General features: G+C 42.3%; 1 protein-coding gene across 1 annotated transcript; it reads left to right on the top strand.

Annotated features, from left to right (window-relative positions):
• Positions 1 to 461: 461 nt before the first annotated feature.
• Positions 462 to 2,094, top strand: LOC119263469 (interferon alpha-inducible protein 27-like protein 2A). The gene is made up of 4 exons (XM_037538450.1): positions 462 to 544; positions 645 to 674; positions 1,378 to 1,539; positions 1,905 to 2,094. The coding sequence occupies exons 1-4, from the start codon at positions 535 to 537 to the stop codon at positions 2,000 to 2,002; spliced, it is 300 nt and encodes a 99-aa protein (XP_037394347.1). The 5' UTR covers positions 462 to 534; the 3' UTR covers positions 2,003 to 2,094.
• Positions 2,095 to 10,112: the final 8,018 nt, after the last annotated feature.

Genomic DNA, 10,112 nt, shown 5'->3' with positions numbered 1-10,112 from the left:
TTTAGACAGAGCCACAGTCTCCAAACCAAACATCATAGCAGGACACACTACTGTCTTGTTAACCTTCCCTTTCACTCTTGCTGCTATCCTTCTGTCACAGATCAGCCCTGACACACGTCTCCACCCACTCCATCCTGCCTGCACCATCTTCATCACCTCTTTTTTGCTCTGTCCACTGCTCTGGATGGTTGACCCAAGATATTTGGAGTCATCCACCTTTACGACCTCTACTCCTCGCATCTTCACACATCGTTTTTCCTTTACAGCTTCAAAAACATAGATTATGCAAATTAGGCCATGACGTCACCCGGCGACTTCTAGCGACTTTTCGGACAGCCAACAGCGACTTTCCTTACTGAAGAGTTGGCAACACTGCGGCGGCCTAGACCAGTGAAAACGCCACAGGGGAGGATTAACTCGGTTCCTGCTGACGCCTTTCAGACTTCACTTTCGTTTCTCTGGAAGAGCTCGACCCTTCTGCTCGTTCAGTAACGTTAGGTTTCACAGGCGCGGGAGTCAAGATCACAAGCAACGATGGACTGGAGTAAGCAGCTTAAACCTGCTGTTTTCTGTGCATTGATTTAGTTTTTGCATGTACGTCGCTTGAAGTTTGTTAACGTCGCTTATTCTTCTCCCTTGAACAGCGACCGTTGTAGGAGTGGCAGCAGGAGCAGGTGGGCTGTATCTGTGCTCGTCTGGCTGTGTCTGTTAGGGTCTTCACATTTACGGTAGATGTGCTGAAAGACAGTAACGTCGGAGCGGCCAGTGCAGGGCCCGTGTTACAGAAACGTCCCGTCACATCTGACAAGTCAACATAAGATTTTTCACAAATTCGCAGGAGCAAATCTGATCTTAATCCAGGAGTTTCGTCTTATTTTACAGCGTTTTATCTCAAGACAGAACACTTTAACCTACTCAGTCGAAGTCGACAGTCAACTGTTGTGTCTGTTACCTGGCAACCAGCGACGGGTGGCCAGATAGATGTAAACACGAAATGGTAATTAAAATAATATAAGTTAGAAATGTAAGTTTCAGCTGCTGTAGTCGATGTAGAGAAGGTTAAAACTAAAGTAAAGTGCAGTAAAGAGGAGGTTAGGGATACTGTGGAAGTGTCCCTGCTTTTCCGTTTTGGGACTAATAAGAGTCACTTAATCTAATGTAATCTAATCTAATCTAGTCTAATCTAGTCTAACTCTGTTTGGGGGAAGTTAGGTGTTACATTAACGCCAGTACAGACCTATAAAGGCAGACTTCAGACACCAGACGTTCTTGGCTGATTGTTACGGGGAATTTTAGTAAATCAGGTTTCTGACTGCTGCTTGTTGAGAGCTGAGTGAAAGCGATGAGGCTAAATAGGATCCTTCTGTGTGTCTGAAGTTGGGACAGTGGCGTTAACCCCAGTTGTGGTGTCAGCGGCGGGTTTCACCGCTGGTGGCATAGCCGCAGGATCCGCCGCCTCCTGGATGATGTCCGCCGCGGCTGTGGCTAATGGCGGGGGGGTGGCGGCTGGCAGTGCTGTTGCCGTCCTGCAGTCTGTTGGTAAGATGGCAGGAGGGTTTTTCAGAAAGCAGGCTTTCTTAGCGAGCTGGCCGGCTTAAAACAACACAAGGGTTTTTTAAATTTAGTCAATATCTACTGCATCTGAAATTTACATAAAACTGAATACTGAGTGTAGTTTTTTTACTTAGTACTGAACTTTTTAGCGTTATATTCTGGTATTTATTACTCTTTACATAGACAAACACATGTTTACTATATATTTACCACTACATACAGTACAGTACAGCGCAGTACAGTGCAGTACAGTACAGCGCAGTACAGTGCAGTACAGTACAGCGCAGTACAGTGCAGTACAGGGCTTCTGTAATACCTGTAATTCACTGGGTATTTTCCTTGTTTTTTAGGAGCAGCCGGCTTGTCTGGCGCAGCTACAACGGTTGTGGCGTCTGTAGGAGGGGCTGTAGGGGGAGCCGTTGCAAGAGCCGTGTCATGGTTCCTGTAAAGCTAGGTTCATGCTAACCTGAAGTTGTCTTTTATCCACATTAAGAAAATGTGTTCTCTATTTTATCCCAAATAAAATGATGATAAAAACAATGTCTTCTTGCCAGTGCGTGTGTTCTGACCGATTCAGAGAAAGTGGATTAAGACGGACCAAAGTACACGTGAACTGTTAGCGTATTTTAGCATTCTGGTAGTGGACAAGTGAGACGCTGTACAGTCAGCTGGGTGTTAAAAGGCTCTAGTGTCGTCTTTCACCATCAAAAAGCGAATAATTATGCAAAATGACCTGCAAACCTGCACGTCGTCTGAGTTTTTGTGTGCAGGCTTGACAGTGATAACCTAGTGGTAGATCTGGGAGCTGGTTTGCCTCGCTCCTCTCCTGCCTGTACATCTTAAAATACATTTACTAATACACTATAGGCCACAAGCTTCTCTCAAAATTACCATAAAAATGTCTTTGGCATCTTTGGCATCAGGCTTTTTCATTACTTCCTGTAATGACTTTGTCAAGAGGCGGCACGGTGGGTAGCCTTGGTTCGATTCCCCGGCTGGGTGACCGGGGTCCTCTCTGTGTGGAGTTTGCATGTTCTCCCCGTGTCTGCGTGGGTTTCTTCCAGGTTCTCCGGTTTCCTCCCACAATCCAAAGACATGCAGTCAGGCCAATTGGACATGCTAAATTGCCCCTGGGTGTGAGTGACTGTCTGTTTCTGTCTGTCTGCCCTGTGATGGACTGGCGACCTGTCCAGGGTGTATCCTGCCTTCCGCCCGATGACTGCTGGGATAGGCTCCAGCTACCCACCAAACAAAAAACCAAACAAACCACAATTGAGCTACGTTATCTCCCTGCTTTAAAACCAGGAGAAACAGTAACCAAAACAAAACGTCACTCGTCCCCAACTTTCCGAGTATTCACAACGAGTTTTGCGGTGGTGTGAAGAGTGCCAGGCCAGAGCCGGTTTATGAGGAGCCTGGCCACTTCCTATTCTCCCATTATATCAAAAACAGGACTGCTGAACAGCTGAGGGCGCCCGCGAGGTAGTCCTCAATGAATGGGAGAGAATGGAGCTCAACAGCTAAAAACGAAAAGTTGAAATAGTTTCCAATCATTCGCCCAGAACTTCTCTTTAATTTTAGACAGAAGAAGGATGGGTTTCACTAAAAAAAAACAAAGAAAACTCACCGAAATGTTTCCCTTTTCTCTACAGTAAACGGGTTTACTGCTACAGCGTGATGACTGATGGGCGAGCGGAGCAGCTCACTGGCTGTTCGCGCTCATAGACGTCATGGACGTACACAAGGCGCCGCTTTAAACTCCTATAACTCGAGTTTAAAAGCTCTTAAAGTATAACAGCAGTGTTAAATTGTTTTATGCTGCTCTGTGTTCAGGAAATTATTACATGAAAAATGTTTAAGCATTTATAAACTATGATTTTACTCAAACGCTTTTCAACCCATTCATTTTGGACACACTTTGGAGCGCCCCCTAGTGTTTGAGAAACCCAGAAGACATTGCAGAGAGTGGTAATTCTCCTCTCTACAAGCTCTCTGGCCAGGCCAGTCTGGACAGGCTGGTGTTCTTCCAAGTCAGGTCAGTGGGTAGAAAGCCTTGAACATTTCTCAAGATGGTGACCTCATACCTCCATATGCCCCCATCTGGCCAATCCTGTACCTGCACAAAAGGGGACACACAACAGGGAATACACAAGCACAAGGCACACAGAAGGAATACTATGACCAGGGGTCGTAACAACATACCATTTGATAGAGGGGGTCATAGAATCTCTGACTGTCAGGAGCCTCACTCTGCGAGGAGATGAGACCCCTGAGCAGAAAGCGTTCTGCGTTCTCCTCGTCAGTGAGAGTGAATCCGTCAGAACTGTGCAGCGGGATTTTCATCAGCAGTGAAGCTCCAACAGCTCAGAGCGTTCGCCGCTGGTTCCACAGCACTGGATGATCTCCGAGAGACACCCGACACGCTCAGTCCAGTCTGGGCTGAGTTGGACTGTGGTGTTGATGTTGTCCGTACAGCTGGAGGAGGTTCAGACTGAGACCTTGTATAATTACATAATAAACTTTCTGCTAATTTAAACCAGTTTACAGTTCACTGCACTGATCTGTACCCTGACGGAGAAGCGGCTTAGAAAATGGATGGATGGATGGATGGATGGATGGATGGATGGATGGATGCATTGATCTATAATGATTTACAAGAGAAATAAATCACTTTGAAACTGGATTAATCTTTTTGAATCAGCCTGTACTACAGGTTTACACCATAGTTCCTGGAACTGTCCACCAGGTGCCACTATACATTTACTGAGTTCAGTTTCTTATATATATATATAAAACATATTTTTTGATGCACCTCACAAAACACCCTCAGTGACTTTGTTTACTTGTTTACTGTTTTTATCTTAACAATATAAGTGTGCAGAAATGTTGAGAAATCCCTTTTAGTTAAAAGGATGTCCTAATAGCTGTTGTAAAAGACGGCTGATCAAGTCACCTTGAAGATGTAATTTTCTGGTTAAAAAGACGATAATGGACTGTAGCTTATTCTGTAGATACGGGAGGCAGAGGTTATGTTAAAAAATCCATGATGCGCTATTAAAAATAATATAATAATATATAATTATTATTAGTAGTAGTATTAGTAGTAGTAGTAGTATTATAATAAGTAGTATTATAAGTGTTAATAAGCCACAGGCTGAATGAAATAAGAAATAGTAAAATAAACAGGTTGGAAACAAGTTCCTGATGAACTGACAGATTTTGGACATGTAAGGGGTCAGGCTATGACACTGGCCACCACAAGGGGGCATAGGCATCATGCCAAGGGAGCTGTAAGGCACAGCTCACAGAACTCCAACTCCCATAAACCCTAGCCATAATCAGTGCTGGCTGGTTGCGCCTGGGGAACGCTGCATAAAAGCTCGCTCAAACGGCAGGTCAGCGTTACACCTTTGTAGAGGGGTAAGTGGTACGATACTTCAGGCTGGACGGACGGACGGACGGACAAGCACAGAAGCGTGCAACAGTGAGGAGAAGAAAAGAATGGGATCTAAGGGAAAAGACAATCTCAAGGGAGGTTGGTGAGCTAGGCTCACCCTTAGGCCCTCTCGAGCTTGAGGGTGGTTTTGCGTACTTCTTAGTTTTGCCTTTTTAAAGAAGTTCCTTTGTTTGAGCACGACGGTCTTAGACACCTCCTTCTCTTTAACACCTCATACCACTAAGTGTTCTACTCAATACAATAAAAGAAATAACTGAATAAACTCCATATATACATATTTTTACACATACATTACACAGACATTACTCATTATATAGTGAAGTCCTTGTAGTTACTGAATAATTAGCTGTAGTATGTAAAAAGCCTGGGATTTTAAGGGGTTAAAACATAGTCAAAGTCAGATGACTAAAATGATATGGCTCATAATTATTATAATGCATCTGCGTGTGAGGACTGGTACCACCCATTAGCTGTCAAACAACACCCCACCTGCTTGTGGAAATATTTCCATGTGACTGATTCCTTAGCAAATAGGTCAGTCATGCAGGGCTGGGTGTGATCAGCTCGAGTGCACTAGCAGCTTGTGGTGACACTACTTATTTAACACTGCTACAGCACACTGACATAACCATGTTACCGGTTACCATAACAACAGACCCTTTTCCCAAGAAACGGAAATGCTGGGTGGAACAAGTTCTGCTGTTGCCTTATGGAGCGTTATTAACCTTAGAAATGTAGGTGCTCACCACTGAAAAGCATCTCACTTCATCTTTGTCATAGTTGCCAAGATTGAAATTCAAAGATGTGTCCAGAACCAAACCCACATCAAAATGAGTCCACACTAAATAAAGGATATAAATGCTTTGTGGAAAATTTCCTCATAGCTGTTAGAGTAAAATAACATCCGCTGACGTCGTCAGAGTGATAAATCGATGGAGGTTAAAATAACTAACCAAAACGCTGGATAAGCCATTGTAGCTGGAGGTGTTGAAACAGCTCGCTAACAGTAAATTAGTTGGCAAACTAGGAGTGGCAGAAGGGGGGGGTGGGATGGCAGAAGAGGGGGGGCAGAGGGGTGCAAAGTAGTCAGAGAGTTGAGCATCCTGACAGCCTGGTGGATGAAGCCATCCCCCAGTCTGCTGGTCCTGGCCCGGAGACTCCGCAGTCTCCTCCCTGATGGCAGCAGGCTGAAGAAGCCGTGTAGTGGGTGAGTGTGATCCTCTGCTCATCCTCATCCTCAGCTGACAAACCACTAGAACTAAGATAAGTTTGTTTTTGCTTCAAGCTCAAACACTTGAGTGAGCTCTAGACCTTCTATTGGTCCTTGTTCTTGTTTTCTTGTTAGTGTTGTTCTTGTTAATGCTCTGCCAGAAGCAGCGAAGCACAGAAATGCTGAAATGTGAAAAGGGCAATTCGTTGGGTCTGATGTCTTAATGCTTGATGCCATGACACATGCTGTTGTTTGCTAAGCCTAATCTAGGTAGCCTTATTATTAACAACATTATCAACATTATGACACTTACTCCTCTGTTACGTCACTCACCAGAGTTTCCAAACTGCCTCTGGAAGCTGATACAAGAACTTTTATATTAAACAAAACAAACACATTAATGTGTCACAAATGTGTTCACCAATTTTTCTTAACTAGCCTTTGAGAGGAACAGGCCTGGTCTAGGATTCTATCTATCATTTAAGGAAATATAAAAATCTGATAACCCGAACGTTCATCTTCAAAATTGTGAGTTATCCCATTTCTTATCTCGAAAAGACAGGATGGAAGCAGGGAGGGATCTGTAGGCCGAATAGAAATACAGCTGGGTGGCGACTGCATAACACTGAAAATCAATGCTGCAATGCGTCAAAAGAAATGCTGAATTTCTTAGTTTGTAAGTTTTCCCAGGTGATGCGGCGTCATAGGATACGACTTTAGTCAGTTCATTAAACGTCTCCCGGCTAGATCTGCCCTGATCAACTGTAAGTGCTATTGTTGTTAAATGGAAGTCTCTAGTAACGTCAACAGCTCAGCCACGAAGCAGTGACCACAGAAACTCACCAAGCGAACTCTCACTTATACCCTGTCACATTACTCACCACATAATGACCCACATAAAGGCAAAGTATGGTGTCATACCTGCTTCTATAGAATGTTTGGAATGAGGAGGGGTTGTCTCCAAGGCAGAAACAGAAACATACATGGGCTCATTGTGTTGTTTGTTCTCTGATCTGGGAGGGATTAGTTTCGTTTATGCAGAATAGCTCCACTTATCAGCTGATCTCTAACAACAACCACAAAACGTGAAGAATCCAAACCCTAATTTAACCGGGGGACTAGCTGTATGTCTGGACAAGTGAAGTTTATTCGTTTGCGCGCAGGTACCAGACACCTAGTCGGCCTGTAAGACACTGGGCTGATGCAGTTTTATAGCAGGGCTGATGCTGAGATTAGGCTCAGCCTATACATGACAAGTGCCAGGTGTGCCAGACGTGACCATGTAAACAAGAATAGACAGAAGAATGTTCTAAATACAGTCACAGTACAGATACAGCCACACAGTACTGAATATAATGACATAGAACACTAAACATTTCTACAAACGTCACCTTTAGCCTTTGTTTTAACATTTGGACTGAACGCAGTGTGCAACCTCTGACACCCTGACCCTCCAGCACCAACGTTAAGCAGATATTGTCTGATATATTATAGTAAAAATACAAGAAAATACATATATCAATGGTCATTGGGTCAGGTCCTGAAAGGCCAGAGTCCAGCTTATTATTGTTATTATTATTATTATTATTATTATTATTATTATTAGTAGTAGTAGTAGTAGTAGTAGTAGTATTAATATATTTTATTTAAATGCACCTTTCAAAACCTCAATACTCAATACAACACAGGAGTATCTTAATTAAAACAAAATGAACGAATGAATTAATTATGTCACATATGGGTGCACCAATTTTTCTGTACTAGCTTTAGAGGATTAGGCCTGGTCTAGGATTGTATCTATCATTTAAAGAAATATAAAAATCAGATAAAATGAACATTAATGACCGTCCATATTTAAAACTGTTATGCAATTTCTTATCTCTGAAAATTGATTCCTATTAATTGCACAAACTCATTTTCATCCGCTCATCGTCAGCTGGCAAACCACTAAAACTAAGATATGGTTGTTTTTGCTTCAAGCTCAAACGCTTGAGTGAGCTGTACTCGCTCTACTCACCATCATTGTTATTGTTATAGCTCTAGTGAAAGTAGCGTTAACCCGCAGCGACTACTTCCAGGAGAAAAAAATGCAGAAATGTGAAAAGGGCAATTCGTTAGGACCGATGTCTTAATGCTTGATGTCATGACACATGCTACTATTTGCTTAGTCTAATCTAGTTAGCCATCATGACATTAAACATTATGACACATGGCATGATTACGTCAGTGTAATGTAGCAGGGTTCATGTAAAATGTTGACTAGTTTTGTTCAATGAAATTCTTAGCTTGTAAGTTCTCCCAGTGTCATAGGATACCACATTAGTCAGTTCATTAAACGTCTCCCTGCTAGATCTGCCCTGGTCAACTGTAAGTGCTATTATTGTGAAGTGGAAGCCTGTAGAAGCAACAACAGCTCAGCCACGAAGCGGCAGACCATGCAGATTCACCAAGCAAGCTCAAACCTACAAGCCTAAGATCAATGCCAAGCAATGCCAAGTGTTGGCTAGAGTGGTCTAAAGTGTAGAAATGTGCTGCTCTGTAATGTGTTTAGTGTTGTGCTATATGTCATTATATTCAGTATTGTGTGTTGTCTGTACAGTGACTGTATATATACACCCTATTGGTCAGTGTTAATGTTAATGTTATTGTTATTGTAAATGGTCAGGGTTCAAATAAAAAAGGACTAGTTTTGTTGATTGAAATTCAAGCTCACACTTACTCCTCTGTTACATCACTGTTACAACACAAATGTGTTCACCAATTTTTCTTTACTAGCCTTTGAGAGGAACAGGCCTGGTCTAGGATTCTATCATTTAAGGAAATATAAAAATCTGATAACCTGAACGTCCATATTCAAAATTGTGAGTTATCCCATTTCTTATCTTTAAAAGACAGGATGGAAGTAGGGAAGTATCTGTAGGCCGAATAGACATACAGCTGGGTGGCGACTGCATAACACTGAAAATCAGTGCTGTAATGCGGCAAAAGAAATGCTGGAAAAAAAGGGACCCACTACTGACCCCTGAAGAACACCGTGAGAGGCAGTAGCAGTAGTCGATTTTAAGGAGTTAATGAATATAAAATGTTTCCTATCTGTTAGGCATGGGTTGAAAACATTTGTGAGCCATGTTGGTGATAATTATTGAAATCAGATAACTTAGATATTGTACATTTAGATCCAGTTAAAAGAACCTGAGGGTGGAAGGAAGGAAAGTAACCCTAGGCCAAGTAGATATACAGAGCTGGGTGTCGCCTGAATAACAACAGAAATCAATGTTGAAATGCTCCATATGTCCCATCATGAGAGGAGAAATGATGAAAAGAAGGGGACCCAATACTAACCCGTGGGGAACACCATGAAAAGCAGGAGCAGTACTTGATTATAATGTGATAACAGATATAAAGTGTCTGAAATCTATTAGGCATGAAGCAAGCCGTGTGAGCCAAGTTGATGCTTGCAGGAAGAAATCAAAAGGCTCAGCTAAGATCAATTAGGATAAGGATACAAAAATAGATGAGAATCAGCTGCAGAAAGGTGGTGTAATTTATTAAGTGCACATTTCTAGTGACGGAGAAGCAGCTTAGAAAATAGATGGACGGATGGATGGATGGACATATCTAGTATTGTGTTGCACCTCAAAACAGCATCAGTTTTACAAGATTTACAATGTTTGGGCAATATGGAAATGATTGCATTGCACTGTTATTAAGTTTAGTTATTGCTGAATAAAGTAGCCAGTTAATGGTAATTACTAGTGATGGGACTTGAGTAAAAATTTTAATCGAGTTAATTACAGGGTTTGTAATTAATTAATCGCAATTAATTACAAAAATTATTTTGCTACTAAAATTTGGAATGAATACACGTATATTCTTAACAACAAACGTTTA

The sequence above is a fragment of the Pygocentrus nattereri genome, chromosome 5 (assembly GCF_015220715.1).
Source record: "Pygocentrus nattereri isolate fPygNat1 chromosome 5, fPygNat1.pri, whole genome shotgun sequence".
NCBI classification, from domain to species: Eukaryota; Metazoa; Chordata; class Actinopteri; order Characiformes; family Serrasalmidae; genus Pygocentrus; species Pygocentrus nattereri.
Note: the sequence above shows the minus strand (reverse complement) of the source record. Positions and strands in the feature narration are given on the sequence as shown.